Below are 18,322 nucleotides of genomic sequence, written 5' to 3'. Positions count from 1 at the left end.
ATTACATAATACACTGTAGGATTTTAGGCCTAAGCTCACCATAAGGACTGATGTCAGTCCGCCATATATGAAAGGTCCAACTGCTAAAGAGATTCTGTCTGATTCACTTCCAGACCAGGCCTTTACTGGCACTTTTGTTTACAATGTAACAATCAGTATTTTTTGCTAGAAAATAACTTAGAACCCCCCAAACATTATATACACTCACCAGCCACTTTATTAACCTCTTCACGCCGGCTGCACACAAATGTGCGGCCTCCCAAAGTCTGGGCCTAGACGCCGAGCGGCCGCACATTTGCGTTCTATTAAAAAAGGACATATGTGCTGAGAGCACGCGCCCTGCGTGCTCCCAGCACACGTTCGGTACTCACGGAAAGGTCCCGATCTCCTCTTTCAATCAGGATCTTTCCCAATCATGTGACCGGCGTCACGGCGATCACATGACCCTAAACTCCGCCCCGCCTCCCAGCTTCTGGAACCCTTAAAGGAACGGGAGGTGCCGGCATGAAGGGGTTAAGTACACCTGTTCAATTGCTTGGTAACACAAATTGCTAATCACCAATGGGATCACATGGCAGCAACTCAATGCATTTAGGCATCTAGACGTGGTGAAGACGACTTGCTGAAGTTCACACCGAGCATCAGAATGGGGAAGAAAATTTAGTTCCCGGTCACACCAGTGCGATTTCAGGTGTGATTTGTCATTTGAAATCGCACCTGAAATCGCATCTAATGAATGTGAATGTCAGTGTCTTAACGTGCGATTTGCTGCAGCGCAATTTCTAAAAAGTTCTTTCATTACTTTTTCTGCACTAAAAATCTTCACAAGTAGCAATAGTCTTCAGAAATCACACATGAAGTCGCGATTAAATTGCACACAAATCACAGCGTTGTGACCAGTGACTTAAGTGACTGTGAATTTGGCATGGTTGTTGGTGCCAGACGGGCTGGTCTGAGTATTTAAAAAACTGCTGATCTACTGACATTTCACACACCCCCATCTCTAGGGTCTACAGAGAATGGTCCGAAAAAGAGAAAATATCCAGTGAGCGGCAGTTGTGTGGACAAAAATGCCTTGTTGATGTCAGAGGAGAATGGGCAGACTGGTTCAAGATGATAGAAAGGTAACAGTAAGGCTATGTTCACACTAGCCTTGTTTGAAAGCGGCAGACAGGCGTTTGGGAAGTGTTTTTACCGCTTCCCAAATGCCTGTGAAAATTCTGCACATTGCAGCACATGGTGCTGTTCACACAGGAGCGTTAGCGTCGTGGAAAACCGTACGCCTCTGGTCAAGACAGGAGGAGTTGAAGCCTCCTATTCAAGTCTATGGTGCCGCTCCGCAAACGCCCGGCCGGGCGTTTGCGGGGTGTTTGCGGAGCGTTAACACCATTCAAACTTCATTATAGGCATTTGTGGGGCGTTTCTAGTGCTTTGAAAACGCCTAGCAACTTCCGCTAAACCGCGCATGCGGCATTTGAGGAGCGTTAAAAAACGCTCCGCAAACATCGGACCAACGCTTGTCAAACGCTATAGGGGCGTTTGACAGGAGTTGGAAAAACAGTCAAGTGTGAACGAGCCCTAACATGTCAATATGGACCAAAATCTCTAGAGGAAGGTTTCCAACACCTTGCTGAATCTATGCCATGAAGAATTAAGGCAAAAAGGTGGTCCAACCCGGTACTAGCAAGGTGGCCCTAATAAAGTGGCTGATGAGTATGTACAATGAAATCTCCACTTCTCCTAATGATCGCACATGGCGCAGCACACACTGGCCTGTACCGTCCAATTGTCAAACACAAATGACGTTATGAAAACACTGGTAAACATTGCAGGCATTTTGAATTTTTTCATTCAAAATATGAACCTAAATGAAGCAACCGCCCCTTCCCAAGCCTGGAAAGGTACACAGAAGACCCAGTACTGGCCACAGCAGGGAAGACATGGATTATACAGATGGAAATTCAGTATATACTGCGCAGTATGTTCTGCATGGCTATTAGCACAGCGGTAAGACGACCCCAATGCAGCGAGTTGCGCTTTCCTATGTTAATAAATATACATATCGCGGTGCTCATAGCACACATGCAAGTGTATGTTGCTGGATCCCTCGTCGCAGTGCCACTTCTCTCTCCCCCCCCCAAACGGAGGATCATTTGTACCAAGATGTGTGAGCAACTCTGGTCACTATGGCAACCGGTGATGCTGCAAGCGGCAGGATGATGATTAGAGAAGGGGCAGATAAGCTGTAAGAAGAGCCTGTGACTTTCTGTGCCGGATCGGTAAGGTTAGTGTTCCCGTACACAGCACACATTATATCCACTAATTATCAAACATGGGGAGAAGAATCCAGAAATAGTGTGGAGCACAATATACATACAGGGAGCACAAACAGACATCATTCAATTAATCCACGCCAGGACGCATCAGACAACAAAACTTCCCCAGGTCAAAAGAAGTGAATGGACTGACCAACTTCTGAATTCTACATACATTTCTATACTTTGTTAGAATGAAGAAAACCCCCCCATCTCCAAATACTAGGAATATGCTCATAGTAAAATTATACACACACTTGAGCTACATGTCTGCTCCCACGCCATTACAAAGGCCTAAATACAGGTGGTGAGATCCCCCCCATCACCATTCCATCACAGGAAATCAAATTATATAACTGCCCTTATCCTATGACCTGGAGACAGCAAAACACAGACCAACCAATCGTATTGCACGTAGGAATAGCCCAATCAGTTGAAAGGCAAAGCGCATAGTTTAATTAAAGTATAACATATTATGCTGCTGTTATAACATAAAAGGGAAATGCACACAAAAATACACACAACATACACTGCACACTACAGCCAGCAGTGGTCCCGGGGGATGTCAGCACTTGACATGCGATGTGCTGGATGGTGGGAACTGAGGGAAAGGAAGCAGGATGTTCAGCTATAAAAGATGTATAAACTGATCAAAGCCATGTGAGGGCTCCCAGGGGTGATAATAGGACGTGGGATAGAACATACAAGGGTCATCTCCATGGGGGGTGTATGATAAAACGTGGCAGACACAGGACTGACACAAAGCTCCATACACATTCTATGGTTAGGTTCAGGCACAGCTAAGGGTGGCAGGGCTATCACCTGGATCAGTCTTATTCAGGATATCACAGCCCCCCTCCATGGCACATTCTCCCTTTAAGTCTCCCAATGTCATACTTTCTCAGACATGTGGAGACCTGAGGAGATTTCTCAATAAAGACACATTTCATGAGTCATACATCTTCCTCCTAGGATCTATGAATTCACCCACTGACCCCGGGGACGCCGCCATGTGCTGCAAGACAGGAGGAACCGGACAAACCAGCTGAATGGAGCTCTATCAACTAAGCTGAGGGGGGATCATTAGTGATTCACATCTGATAATCATCCCTCATCCACCCTTTCAGCATCCCCGACACCTCCCAAACAACAAATCCCCAATTATTTCCAGTACCCCAACACCTCTCCCTCTTAAAATGATAATCCCTCATTCATTTCAGGACCCTCAGCACTTCTCACTCTCCAAATACAATTCCTCACTTCAATACCACTCCATTTCCTTTAAAGATACAAATCCCTAATTCATTCCAGAACCCATGAGCCCTCTTCATATACAAACCCATCATTGATTCATTCCAGGAACTGCTACACCTTTTCCTTTCCAGCTATAGGTACCTCATTCATTCATTCCAGGACCTGCTATACCTCTTTCTTTCCAGATACAAATCCCTCATTCATTCCAGTACCCATAAGACCTCTCCCTCTTCAGATACAAATCCATCATTCATTTCAGTACCTGAGACACCTCTTCCTCTCCAGATACAGATAACGCATTCATTCATTCTAGGACCTGCGACACCTCTTCCTTTCCAGATTCAAAACCCTCATTCATTCCAGTACCCATGAGGCCTCCCCCTCTTCAGATACAAACCCATCATTCATTCCAGTACCTGCGACACCTTTTCCTTTCCAGATATAAATCCCTCTTCAGATACAGATCCCTCATTCATTCATTCCAGGACCTGTGACACCACATCTATTTCAATACAAATCCCTCAATTGGTCCATTACTCTGCAACACCTCTTTTTCTAGATACAAATCCCTCATTCATTCTGGTACTTGTGACACCTCTTCCTCTCCACATATTAATCCATCATTTATTCATTGCAGTACCCAAACACCTCTCCCTTACCAGATGCAAATGCCTTATTCATTCTTTCCTGGCAATATGATCACACAGACAACTCACCAGAAATTATTCATACATACTGGGAGACTGGTTCAGGTGGAAAAGTCAGGCAATTCCTGCACTCCACACAGTTTCCATGTCATTTTATAACAGTACATGGAAATCAGGGATTTTAGTACAGTGCAAAGAACAGATCATACAGAACACGGATCATACAGAATACAATATCAAATATTATAAGAGGTCACTTCATAGACATCACACATAACCTTAAGAAATGGAGGAAATCATTTATACCTACAGAACCAACAGAATCTGTGACTTTGCCAAGTACCACCAATCTCCTAACCTTTGGGTATACCACATACCGCGAACCGGCGAGCATACCTTGTACTCCCAATCATTAGTAGATCATGCACCAACAATTTTTAAAGCCAAATTCCAGGCAAGGATATTTTTGCATAGTTACATTAGTCCAGCAAAGACAACCATATAGTGATCCTCGTTATCTTCTGAGTCCCATTCCTCAATGAATGCAAAGATTGCATGGATCACTGTAGTAGTGGCAGCTATTACAGTGATTCCACTTCCACAGGGATCAGCCAGGTATGGAATATGCAAGTTTACATTGGCCTAAGCCAGTGTTTCTCAACTCCAGTCCTCATGGACCCCCAACAGGTCATGTTTTCAGGATTTCCCTCAGATGAAACAGCTGTGGTAATTACTAAGGCAGTGAAACTGATCAAATCACCTGTGCAAAATAATGGAAATCCTGAAAACATGACCTGTTGGGGGTCAATGAGGACTGGAGTTGAGAAACACTGGCCTAAGCCAATGTAACTATGCAAAATATCCATACCTAGAATTCAGCTTTAATGTACCATATTCAACCCATTGTGGAGCGTATCACATATCACCAACTGGTAAGCATTCCACCTACCCCTAATCAGTGAGCGTTCAGCTTCACAGAAACATTTTGCTGCCACTAAACCTCATCCCCTCCAAAGTTGAATCTGCCAAACTGACAATGTGTTCAAGACAACAAATACAGCAACCACAGAGTAGCGGTTCCATCATTCAGTGTCACATTTCAATGCATGTATTATATGAACAGCAGTCAATCTCAGTCCGCTCTGACATGACTGGAGATCACTGAAGTTCTCCACATGGCTGGGGCAGGCTACTTCCAATTCTGAAGATTCAAGATTCAGGGTGGAGTTTGCAAGAAAAGAAAACTGCTACACTCCACATGCATAACAACTAAAGTGCGGCGAAAGCTGCGGACCATACCATTCACACAATCTCAGCACTATTAGGGAGCCCTGTATATAAGAGGCAACACCACTGGAAAGGTGAACTGACATACTGTACTTGTTAAGGGTCCCTCCACCCAAAGCGGATATCTCAGAGGATGGTGGATGCTGTTGAGTCACTCCACCTATCAGTTATTTTATATATCTTGGGGATGAGACCTCTGATTCAGGTTCCCAGGTGTGTTTACATGCTGTGGCCATTACAAGCATCCCTGTTTAGTATTTAATTTACTTTAAAATTACGAAGAATGCAGAACATGCATCGAAAATCGACAGATTTTTTGTCTGAAAAATGGACCTAAGAATAATCGGCCGATTTACGCTCTGTTAGTGGGTCAATGGCACCGGCCGATTTTTGTGGTTCCTCCCCTTTTCGGTGATCGGGCATGTTTGAAAATTTGTGAAAAACTACCGATTTTCGACTCAATGATGGTCAAATCCTATGATCGTTTTTCCGAAAAGAATATAGGCATAGGCCGTTTAGACTTAGTTGGCCGATTTTTGAAATCAATGATGGCACCATCGGATTACTGAGCGAACGACGTCTCCCATTTTCGGATGAAAAATCATTGGGAATTCGAGCCATGTATGGCCTGCATAAGAATGCCCTGAGGTGGATGGGGCTATGAGCTTTGGCAGAAAGATATCACAGCTGGAGTCTCCAAGACATATGAAAGGCTATGGGGGCTAGGGAGTTGACTCAGCCCTATAAATTCTACCTATAACTGAGATACCACTTTTAGGAGAACTGGAACATGAACCACAACACCGTTGTGCCAACGAATAACACTGGTTCATAAACGGACACTACGCCAACATCTGCATGTACAGACAATACAATATATATGGTTACTCTAAAAATGTGTGAAAGCAAAGATAAACAAGTGCAATAGACCATAGCACCTAATCACATTCTTTAGACTGATCCGTTTCTTTTGGTTACTATATCTGTCATAGCATCAAAATTCTCTGCAATACCTCACTGATATGACTGCTCACTGCAAAATATGATGAAACGCAAGGGATGGGTTTGATACCCACGACATCCAGATTCCAGTATTATGTTCCAGTCACCCCCGGTTCACATATATATGGCTGTGCGGGTCATGTTTTGCACGGGCATGAGAGCCCATTCATTTGAATGGACTCCCGTGCCCGTGACACGCAGGGAAAACGTCCCTGCACTTCTTTGGAAAACGCAGCCCACACGGGAACCTCGGTTCTCAGTACGGTTGTGTTTTCCAGTGCGGGCAGCATGCCATTAGAACAAATTCGCATTCCTCTGTGCGAGTGGTGCTGCTGCATGGATTTTCATACGGATCCGCAGCGGCACTACCCGCACAGATGTGAACCTAGGGTGAAGGTGGAACAGTAAATGAAAACATCTGACTATGGGAAGCAGAGGGCCCTTCCTGTGATTTATAGCTATCTCTACACACAGGGACATCACAGACTGGGGACATGAAACCTGCAAACACAACCTCTACCCTGCCCATAATAAAGACTGGACCATCCAAGCCAAGCACAATTCACTATGTGTACCATAAACACAACACAAACCTGTCTGACAGCAGTGACCTTTCATCACATGTATGACACTAACTTGTTCCGCCATTAGAGACAATGACTGAGGCAGAAAAGGACAGGGACCCTTTATCATCACTTACTTGATGTAGTATCGGGCCCCTTCGAAGGTGTACGCCTCTTCCCATCCCGTGGGCAAATCTGCAAGAGAAGACAAATCACAGGTTTATATTACCAGTATCCAGTACAGGCAGGGTGGAAGGGGCACACAGGCATAAGGCCTCTTGCACACTGCAGCTTGAAAAATCTTAGTAGAGCATTTTCTTAATGGAGGTAAAATATAGCCTATTATTTACAATGTGCCTTTACACACAGGCACGTAAACTAGTGCCACATATTCCTCAGTAAAAAAAATTTAAAAAAAATTGATATCTGCATTTTTGATCAGTAACTAAGCCATGTTCACGCATTTCCTTAAGTATATATTGTACGGGCATATGCACATGAATCCACACAAAACAAACACCTGAAATTAGGTCCAAAAAAGCAGATGCTCAAGCATCAGTGCCGTGTGCAATAAGCCCAACAGATGAGGCAGAGCCGTAAACCCTCCAGTTTAGGAATGGCATACATAAAGACACACTTTGCAGATGGGTCGCACAGTGGATATGGGAACTGCTCTTACCAGCTTCACATGTGTGTGGAGTCGGTTTCAGTGCGATTTTTCAAAGGAGTTTGTTGCAGTTTCGTTCAGCAATTCAGGTGCGAATTTTTAAAGTGTATGAAACTTGAAATCGCACTTGAACTGGGATGAAAAACGTACCCCACTCTCTTTAAAAATGCAGTGCTGTCGGCCTGCACATATCCATAGAAAGCTGGTTTGGTTCACATGTCATGCGAATCGGATGGGGTTCAAAACGCATCCAATTCACATATGTGAACCGACGCTCAGATTTTTTTTTTTTATTTAATAATCAGTAAATGACTAGAGATACTGCCCAGCATGTTGGGAAATTATTGCAATCAACACAGCAGACTTTCATCATATTGAGCAATAATTATAGTTTACAACCTCCTAGAGCAGTGATCTCAAAACTACCTTTGGTAGCCTTTCCCTGGCCCAGGGACACTATTCTTCCCCCTGACCCCAAGAGTGGGACATAATTCCTGCCATTGATACCAACGATGGGGCACTATTCATCCAACCCGATATTAGTGATGAGGCACTATTCCCACTGACCACAAGTGCTATGTAATGCCTACACTCCCATTGACCACAAAGGCATTGCTTATTTATAATGAATCCAGGATATGTTCCACTGCCACTGGCCACAATCCGGCCCCTCTAAAGTCTGCAGGACAGTAAACTGCTCCACCGTTTAGGAAGTTTGGGGTTCTCTGTCCTAGAGTATCAATGTTCACATCATAAAACATTGTCAGTTCTGTTCAAACCCAGCTGCATCCCATGTGTCAATAAGTGCCACAGAAACACAGGACATATTCTACACTTTCATATCTGATTTCTTCACATTTTACAGAACACACTTACTATGTTCTTACAAATTTTCTTGATTCAATTGACAGGAAAGACAGCGGCCAGGCATCACTGCATATACTGTTTCCCTTGTGAGGTCTCTATTAGTCAGTTTTGGGGTGACTGCAAAGGACATTTTTATTTACACATATAGGAGATCTGTGAGTGCACATACACGGCAACCAATAAAACTGTTAAATTATGAACCTTACAGATACATTCTGGATAGAAAAAGATAATACAGTCAATCTATACATGTCAATTCACTCAACTCAGCGCCAGAGCGCGCACTTTATGCAGACTCTCCTATGCCGCCATATTTACAGAGAGGATAAGCAGTAAACACAGGCGGCACACATCAGGCGAGCCATCTGCGTCTACACTGAGCGCTGTCCAAAGAGTTATTAGGGAGTGGAATGAGGGCCAATTATGACTTGCTGCAGACAGTTTGGATAAACTGTAATGCTGAGACTGGCAGGACGTCTCATCAGGCAGTGAAGATCACAGTGACAGTATAATGTGAGGGCAGGGTGTCACCTCCTAACTCATCACCAATCAGTGGCTGGCCACCCGCCAGCACCAGGCACCTCACACCGCCTGCGCTTCCTTACATGGTCGACATTAAAGGCACAGCTCCTGAACGCACTGTAAATATTTACACTATTATCTGCGTTTGCTGGGGCAAAGCGCGGTCACTGCTGTACTTCAACTGACACTAATTCTTCAGAATTATCTCAGAGTATTCTTTATAATCTCCAATTCAGGGAGGAAAATCTCTCTTTTTTACTTCTATAACATTCCTCTACCTGCTGACACACGCTGAGTATTCATACAACGTCTGTGCTGATCCCTGCAGGTCCCCACGTCCTGCATTCAATATACTGAAACTCGTGATAAATAAGCCACACACACACACACTGCATACTCTGAGACCCCCACAATGAGCACACAACATGACCTACCCTATGTATCCCTACCCCAGCAGCCCGAAACTGAGCACACACCAAGATCGCATACTCAAGCCTCAGCACCCCCACACTAAGCGCACACCTGGACCTACACTGCATACTCCAACCCCAATATGGAGCGCACACCATGACATACACGGGGCACTCCGACCCTGGAACCCTCACACTGAGCACAAAGAACGACCTACCATGTGTACTCCAACCTCCGCACTGCATAACCTACACTGTGTGTGCTAGAACCCCGGCACCCCCACAATGCGCACAAAAAACCATGACCTACTTTGCATAGTGCACCCCTGCCTGCCCTAAATTTAACATTCAGCATGATCTACATTGTGTATTCAAACCATAGCACCCCTACACCAAGGACACCCCATGACCTGAGTACTCTGACCCCAAGTACCACACACCAACCCCAGCACTCCTAACAATGAACACACACCATGACCTACCCCAAGTACCACACACCTCTTAAACCCCTACACTGAGAGAGAGAGCACGCACGCGCACGCACGCACGCACGCACGCACGCACGCACGCACACACACACACACACACACACACCCCTAGCCTGTGTACTCTGACCCCAGGACTCTCACGAATTAATGCTCCTAAATCGTATACGAACTAACATGAAAAACTCTATTCTGTAGTATTTTATGCATATCAGCTTCAAACACATCAAAGGACACATACAGTCGAGTGTGACCTGTTCCATCATCGTTGGAACCATTCCGCACCCACTAGCCCAAACTCTCAATGGATAATAAAATAAAGTCCAGTGCTAGGGGAGACCACGTGGCCAAGTCAGTGGTGCCCAGGTGGAGGCCACGTAGCCCGGGTCACTAATTCCCCATATCTGGTACTCTTCCTGGTGCTCCTGTAAAGTGTATGCTGCCCAGTCCCTGGTGCCGCATGAAGGCTACGCTGCCCAGTCTATACGATGCCTGGTCCCTTGTGCCCAGTAGAGGGTACTCTGACCAGTCCCTGGAGCCCAATGGGGACTATATTGAAAAATCCCAGGTGAAAGGTACACTACCTGATACTTGGTGCCCAATGGAGGGTGCACTGCCCATTCATTTGTGCCCCATGGAAGCTATGCTGCCTCGTCCCTGGTGCTTCATGAGGGTACGTTGCCCGGCCCTCCATGCCCCATAAAGGTTACGCTGCCCACGTCCCGGTGCCCCATAGAGGCTACGCTGCCCAGGCCCCTGTGCCTCATAGAGGCTACGCTGCCCAGGCCCCTGTGCCTCATAGAGGCTACGCTGCCCAGGCGCCTCATAGAGGCTACGCAGCCCAGGCCCCTCATAGAGGCTACGCAGCCCAGGCCCCTCATAGAGGCTACGCTGCCCAGGTCCCTCATAGAGGCAATGCTGCCCAGGTCCCTCATAGAGGCAATGCTGCCCAGGCCCCGGTGCCCCATAGAGGCAATGCTGCCCAGGCCCCGGTGCCCCATAGAGGCTACGCTGCCCAGGCCCCGGTGCTCCATAGAGGCTACGCTGCCCAGGCCCCAGTGCTCCATAGAGGCTACGCTGCCCAGGCCCCAGTGCCTCAAAGAGGCTACGCTGCCCAGGCCCCAGTGCCTCAAAGAGGCTACGCTGCCCAGGCCCCAGTGCCCCATAGACGCTACGCTGCCCAGGCCCTAGTGCCTCAAAGGCTACACTGCCCAGGTCCCAGTGCCCCGTAGAGGCTACGCTGCCCAGGTCCCAGTGCCCCGTAGAGGCTACGCTGCCCAGGTCCCAGTGTCCCGTAGAGGCTACGCTGCCCAGGTCCCAGTGCCCCGTAGAGGCTACGCTGCCCAGGTCCCAGTGCCCCGTAGAGGCTACGCTGCCCAGGTCCCAGTGCCCCGTAGAGGCTACGCTGCCCAGGTCCCAGTGCCCCAAAAACGTTACACTGTCCAGGCGCTCCATAAGAGGTACGCTGCCCAGGCCCTAGTGCCCCATAAAGAGTATGCCACCCAGACCCCAGTGGTGGGTATGCTGACTTGTCCCTGGTACCCCCCTAGTCCCAGATTCCTGGGGAAGGCCATGCTGCACAGCCTGTAGTGTCCCATGGAAGGTACATTGCCCAGTTCCTGGTTCCCAAGGAAGGGTAAGATGGTCCCTGGTAGAGGGTACACTGCATAGCCCCTGGTGCCCAGTGGGGGGGGGGTGGGGTTACAGAGCCCTATCCCTGGTATTTCGTAGAAATTACACTCAATTCTCGACATGAACAGAAAAGTATATCCCTGGTGCCTGTTGGAAAATGCATTGCCTGATTTCCATTGTCTGGTGGTATATGTATTGTGGTAGCATCCAGTTTGAATTCTAACCAGGGACTGCTAACTGTGCAATGCAGGGTTATGTCCTGTATTATTTGCCAGTCCAGAGGTAGGTATGTTGTCTTTCCAAGCTCCTGGAGTCTGGTGAAATGATTCTGCCAATCCAGAGGTAGGTGTGCTGTATTTCTCCAGTCTCTGGAGTCCAGTTACATGAATTTTGCCAGTCCAGAGGTAGGTATGTTGTCTTTCCAAGCTCCTGATGTTCAGTGAAATGATGCTGCAAATCCAGAGGTAAGTGTGCTGTATTTCTCCAGTTCCCGGAGTCCAGTTACATTTATTTTGTCAGTCCAGCGGTAATTAAGTTGCATTTCCCCACTCCCTGGAGTCCCATGATAAACTGCCACTTTCTAGTTCCATTGTGAACAACTGACAGCACAGTTCCAGGAAATTGTAATGTGCAATCCTGACAGTCCAGAGTGCACCCCCTAGAACTCCAGGAGAATGATTTTCACACAATGGAAAGACTAGTTTTTCAGTTCTTAACAGTCCGTGTGAACAAATTCTGATCAATTCCTGGAGCCAAAAGGTCACCTCTATCCATCTTTGGGGGATATGCCAGCCTGCGAGCCCACACAGTATACCTAGTGCCAGACTCACCTGGTGTTCCATGGATGAGGGTCCAATATACCAGGCAGGATATATACAGACAGTATGTATGACACACATAGTATAGAGACTCACCAGGGGTGCGGCGATGTCCGGTCAGGATGGTCTCTCCGGTGACAGGGTGCAGCCAGGTAGTGCTCTTGGCCTCCTCACTGCAGATGAGAGACAGAAGATGTGAGAAAGGACATAAAGATGAGGGACAAGGAACAAAGAGGTGACACAAGTGAGGAGTGGTGGGAGGAAGACACACAAATGACCATGAGCAGTTTTAAGAAGGAACGAGCAAGTGAGAGATTTCAGTGTGATGGGGGGGGTGGGAGACAGTGGGGTTTATTTACTAAAGCTGGTTCACCCGTGCATGGTAGCCAATCAGCTTCTAACCTCAGATTGTTCAATTAAGCTTTAGCAATAAAAAAAAACCCGTAAGATGATTGGTTTCCATGCAGAAGTGCACATGAGATTCTGAGTGAACCAGATTCAGTATATAAACCCAACTGTGTGGAGTGGAAGGGGGGAGTTGGGCAGCACAAGTGATGGGCAGAGGTGACAGTGTGTGGGGTAATATGGGGACACAGGTGACACTGTGGGAAATGAGGAGGTGCACACAGGTAACAGGAGGAGGGAGGGACAGAGGTGACAGTGTGAAATACGGGGTGGAGGGAAGGGGGGGGGGGGACATAGGTAACTGTTTGAAGTTAAGGGAGAGACAATTGACTGTATGCAGGTGCAGCATTTGGGGGGACACAGGTGACAGTGTGCAGCGTATGGGGGAGGGGGAGCACAAGTGACAGTGTGCAGAGTATGGGGGGGGGAGGGGGGCACAGGTGACAGTGTGCAGCATATGGGGGGTGAGGGACAGATGACAGTGTACAGTGTATTGAGGGGGACATAGGCGACAATGTATTGGGGGAGACACAGGTGACAGTGTGCAGAGCATGAGGAGGTGACACAGATGACAGTGTGCAGAGTATTAGGGGGGAGGGACACAGGTGACAGTATGCAATGTATGGGGGGGGGGGGGTTACACAGGTGACAGTGTGCAATGTATTGGGGGGTGTACGCAGGTGACAGTGTGCAGTGTATTGGGGGGGAAACACAGGTGACAGTGTGCAGTGTATGGGAGGGGAGTTCACCGGTGATAGTATGCACTGTATGGGGGGACGGGGACAGGTGACAGTGTGCAGTGTATTGGGGGGGAAACAGGTGACAGTGTGCACTGTTTGCGGGGGGGAGGTCACCGGTGATAGTATGCACTGTATGGGGGGACGGGGACAGGTGACAGTGTGCAGTGTATTGGGGGGGAAACAGGTGACAGTGTGCACTGTTTGCGGGGGGAGGTCACCGGTGATAGTATGCACTGTATGGGGGGACGGGGACAGGTGACAGTGTGCAGTGTATTGGGGGGGGAAACAGGTGACAGTATGCAGTGTTTGCGGGCGGGGGGGAGGTCACTGGTGATAGTATGCACTGTATGAGGGGACAGGGACAGGTGACAGTGTGCAGGGCATGAGGGACACAGGTCACAGTGTGCAGTGCATGGGGGGCACATGTCACCATCTGCAGTGCATGGGGGGCACAGGTCACAGTGTGCAAAGTATGGGGGGGGGGGGACATAGGCGACAATGTATTGGAGGGACACAGGTGACGGTGTGCAGTGTATGGAGAGGATGGGGGGGAGGGGGCAGATGACAGTGTGCAGTGTATTTGGGGGGGGGGGGGGGCACAGGTGACAGTGTGCAGAGTATGAGGGGAGACACATGTGACAGTGTGCTGTGTATTTGGAGGAGGAGGAACACAGGTGACAGTGTGCAGTATATTGGGGAGCACACAGGTGACATTATAAAGTGTATTGGGGGGGGGACAGGTGACAGTGTGTAGCGTATAATTGGGGGAGGTAAAGGTGACAGTGTGTAGTGTATATGGAGGGGGGAGGCAAAGGGAACGGTGTGCTGAGTATTGGGGGGCAAAGGTGACAGTGTGTGGTCGTAATGGAAGGCCCAGGTGACAGTGTGATGTCTATTGGATGGGAGACAGGTGACAGTGTTCAATGTATGGGGGGGGGGGGAACACAGGTGACAGTGTTCAATGTATGGGGGGGGGGGGGACACAGGTGACAGTGCATGGGGGGGGGGGGCGCCCACAGCTGACATGTGCAGTGTATGGGGGGACATAAGTGACAATGTATTGGGGGGACAGGTGACAGTGTGCAGTGCATGAGGGGGGGCAGGTGACAGTGTGTAGTGTAATAATGGGAGGGGACAAAGGTGACAGTGTGCAATGTACTGGGGGGGGGGGACAAAGGTGATAGTGGGAAATGTATGGGAGGGGGGGCAAAGGTGATAGTGTACAGATGTCGAGAGAAGCAGAGGTGACAGTGTGCAGTGTATTGGGGGTGCAAAGGTGACAGTGTGCAGTGTCCTGGATGAGGACACAGGTGACAGTGTATATGGGGGGACACAAGTGACAGTGTGCATAGTATGGAGAACACAGATAACAGTGTATTGGGGGGCACAGCTGACAGTGTGCAGTGCATTGGGGGGACACAGGTGACAGTGTGCAGTGCATTTGGGGGGACACAGGTGACAGTGTGCAGTGCATTTGGGGGGGACACAGGTGACAGTGTGCAGAGCACGGAAGAGAACACAGATAACAGCGTGCAGTATACTGGGGGGGGGGATACAGGTGACAGCGTGCAGTGTATTGTGGGAGAAACAGGTGACAATGTGAAGTCTATTGGGGGGGCTCACTACACTGCGTGACAGCACACAGTGTACTGGGGGGGGCACAGGTGACAGCACGCAGTGTATTGGGGGTCGCAGGAGACAGCACGCAGTGTATTGGGGGGAGGCACAGGAGACAGCACGCAGTGTATTGGGGGGCACAGGAGAAAGCACGCAGTGTATTGTATTGGAGGGGAGACACAGGTGACAGCGTGCAGTGTATTGGAGGGGGCCACAGGTGACAGTGTATGGGGGTGGGGCACAGGTGATAGTGTATTGGGGGGCAAAAGAGACAGCATGCAGTGTATTGGGGGCACAGGTGACAGTGTGCAGAGTATTGGGGGGAGTCAGGTGACACTGTGCAGTGCATTTGCGGGGGGGGGGGGGAGACAAAGGTGAAAGTGTGCAGTGCATTGGGGGGGAGACAAAGGAGACAGTGTGCAGAGTACAGAGGAGAACACAGTTGACAGTGTGCAGAGTACTGGGGGGGGGGTGACACAGGTGACAGTGTGTAGTGCATTGGGGGTGGGGGGACACAGGTAACAGTGTGCAGAGTATTGGGGGGGAAGACAGTGTGCAGAGTATTTGGCAGACACCGGTGATAGTGTGCAGTTCATTGGGGGGGGGGCACAGGTGACAGTGTGCAGAGTATAAAGTAGAACACAGGACACAGTGTGCAGAGTATTGGGGGGGGGGGGGATGACACAGGTGACAGTCTGCAGTGCATTTGGACACACACACACACTGGTGACAGTGTGCAGTGTATTGGGGAGGGGGGACACAGGTGACAGCATACAGAGTATTGTATTGGGGGGGGGACACAGGTGACAGTGTGCAGTGCATGGTGGTGGGGGGGAAGAGGGACACAGAGGACGGTGTGCAGTGTATTTGAGGGGTGGACACAGGGGGCAGTGTGCTGTGTATTTTTTTTTTTGGGGGGGGGGGGCACAGGTGACAGCATGCAGTATACGGGGGGAGGGGGACACAGGTGACAGCGTGCAGTATACTGGGGGGGGGCACAGGTGACAGCACAGTGTATTGGGGGGGCACAGGTGACAGCACGCAGTGTATTGGGGGTCGCAGGATACAACATGCAGTCTATTGGGGGGGCCAGGTGACAGCACGCAGTCTATTGGGGGGCACAGGAGGCAGCACAGTGTATTGGGGGGCACAGGAGGCAGCGTGCAGAGTTTTGGGAGGGAATCATGACAGCTCGCATTGTATTGGGGGGCACAGATGACAGCGTGCAGTGCATTGGGGGGGCACAGATGACAGTGTGCAGTGTATGGGTGGGGGGCCACAGGTGACAGTGTATGGGGAGGCACAGGTGAAAGTGTATAGGGGGGCACAGGTGACAGTGTGCAGTGAATGGGGGGGCACAGGTGCCAGTGTATGGGGGGAGCACAAGTGACAGAGTGCAGTGTATGGGGGGGGTATAGGTGACAGTGTGCAGTGTATGGGTGACACTACGCTGTGTGTTGGGCAGACAGTGTGTAGTGTATGGGGGGGAGGGGGCAAGGTGACAGTGTATAGGGGGGGCACAGGTGGCAGTGTATGGGGGGGGCACAGGTGGCAGTGTATGGGGGGGGTTACAGGTGACAGTGCATAGGGGGAGCACAGGTGACAGTGTGCAGTGCATAGGGGGGGGCACAGGTGACAGTGTATGGGGGGAGCACAAGTGACAACGTGCAGTGCATGGGGGGCGCAAGTGACAGTGTGCAGTGCATAGGGGGGGACACAGGAGACAGTGTATGGGGGGGCACAGGTGGCAGTGTATGGGGGGGGGGGCACAGGTGGCAGTGTATGGGGGGGGGTTACAGGTGACAGTGCATAGGGGGAGCACAGGTGACAGTGTGCAGTGCATAGGGGGGGGGCACAGGTGACAGTGTGCAGTGCATAGGGGGGGGCACAGGTGACAGTGTATGGGGGGAGCACAAGTGACAACGTGCAGTGCATGGGGGGCGCAAGTGACAGTGTGCAGTGCATAGGGGGGGCGCAAGTGACAGTGTGCAGTGCATAGGGGGGGACACAGGAGACAGTGTATGGGGGGGGCACAGGTGACAGTGTGCACTGTATAGGATGAACAGAGGTTGCAGTGTATGGGTGACAGTACGCTGTGTGCTGGGCAGACAGTGTGTAGTGTATGGGGGGGGGGGGGGCACAGGTGACAGTGTGCAGTGTATTGTAAGGGGGGGGGCAGTACGCTGTGTGTTGGGCAGACAGGTGACAGTGTGCAGTGTACGGGGGGGGGGGGGGACATGCGGTGGCAGGCCGGATGCAGGGGGGGGAGACACTGAGGGACCCAGCCGGGAAGCCCCGCAGTGCAGTGTCTCGCTCTGAGATGAAAAGCCGGGAAGAGCGGACGATAATTAGGGAGAATTACTTGATGAAGAAGACCCTTCCTCCTGCGGTGATGCCGTAGCCCCACGCCCAGGGCAGAGAGCTGACCCAGTCCGGGCTGCCATCCGCCGCCATGTCTGTCACCCGGGAGCGCGCGCCCCGGCACTGCGCGTCGCCGCTCGCCAATCACCGCGGCCGCCGCCAAGCGGACACGAGCAGAATCCAGATCCCGCCCACCACTAGAGGTGCAATACCCGCCCACTGTCAGAGACAGAAACAACCCGCCCATCAGTAGAGAAACCCCGCCCATCAACACCTGAGTAACCTACAGGCTGGGCAGGGGTCACATGACTTCGCACGGCTCACTGCGCTCCTCATACTCCAGACACGGGAATAGGTGGAGACGTCTTCCCATGGAGGGCGTGACAGGAGCTTCAGCCCCGCCCAGCGGCTGAAGGGGGACTCTACCTTTCTCTGTTAAGCCGTATTGGAGCCGATTAAGGGACAATGGATGTTAAAGAAGAACTCCGGTCAAAACATTATTTGTGGTTTGGAACAGAGTGGGGGAGGAAGACTCTGGTTTTTCCATCAGGGAAATTTTCCCTTACTTCCTGTCAGGACCAGAAGTGATGGTTCATCTTTTCAATGGGGACACTGACTGGTACAAAGCACACTTCTCAGTGATTGGAGGAGGATCCTCTGCTGGGTGTTATTACTGTCTGTGCCCCCTAAGGCCTTGTCTATTCTGTTGTCACAGGACATGAGTTGGATT

At 49.9% G+C, this 18,322-nt stretch overlaps 1 protein-coding gene across 8 annotated transcripts in view; it reads right to left on the bottom strand.

The window, feature by feature from the left end:
* The window catches only part of PLEKHA5 (pleckstrin homology domain containing A5), a 213,779-nt gene extending 196,031 nt beyond the window's left edge, over positions 1-17,748 (bottom strand). For 5 of the 8 annotated variants that reach the window (XM_089689099.1, XM_089689101.1, XM_089689105.1 and 2 more), the window contains exons 1-3: positions 17,594-17,747; positions 12,566-12,642; positions 7,206-7,263 (exon numbers count right to left, since the gene is read on the bottom strand). In XM_089689099.1, the coding sequence (XP_089545225.1) occupies positions 7,206-7,263; positions 12,566-12,642; positions 17,594-17,685 (227 nt within the window). In that variant the 5' untranslated portion in view covers positions 17,686-17,747. Of the gene's footprint in view, positions 1-7,205; positions 7,264-12,565; positions 12,643-17,593 lie in introns of all 8 variants that reach the window. The other 3 variants (XM_089689103.1, XM_089689100.1, XM_089689104.1) reach the window with 1 other exon arrangement.
* Positions 17,749-18,322: the final 574 nt, after the last annotated feature.

Source organism: Staurois parvus, unplaced genomic scaffold (genome assembly GCF_062004578.1).
Source record: "Staurois parvus isolate SC_StPar_1 unplaced genomic scaffold, SC_StPar_1.0 ptg000469l, whole genome shotgun sequence".
Taxonomy (NCBI): domain Eukaryota; kingdom Metazoa; phylum Chordata; class Amphibia; order Anura; family Ranidae; genus Staurois; species Staurois parvus.
Note: the sequence above shows the minus strand (reverse complement) of the source record. Positions and strands in the feature narration are given on the sequence as shown.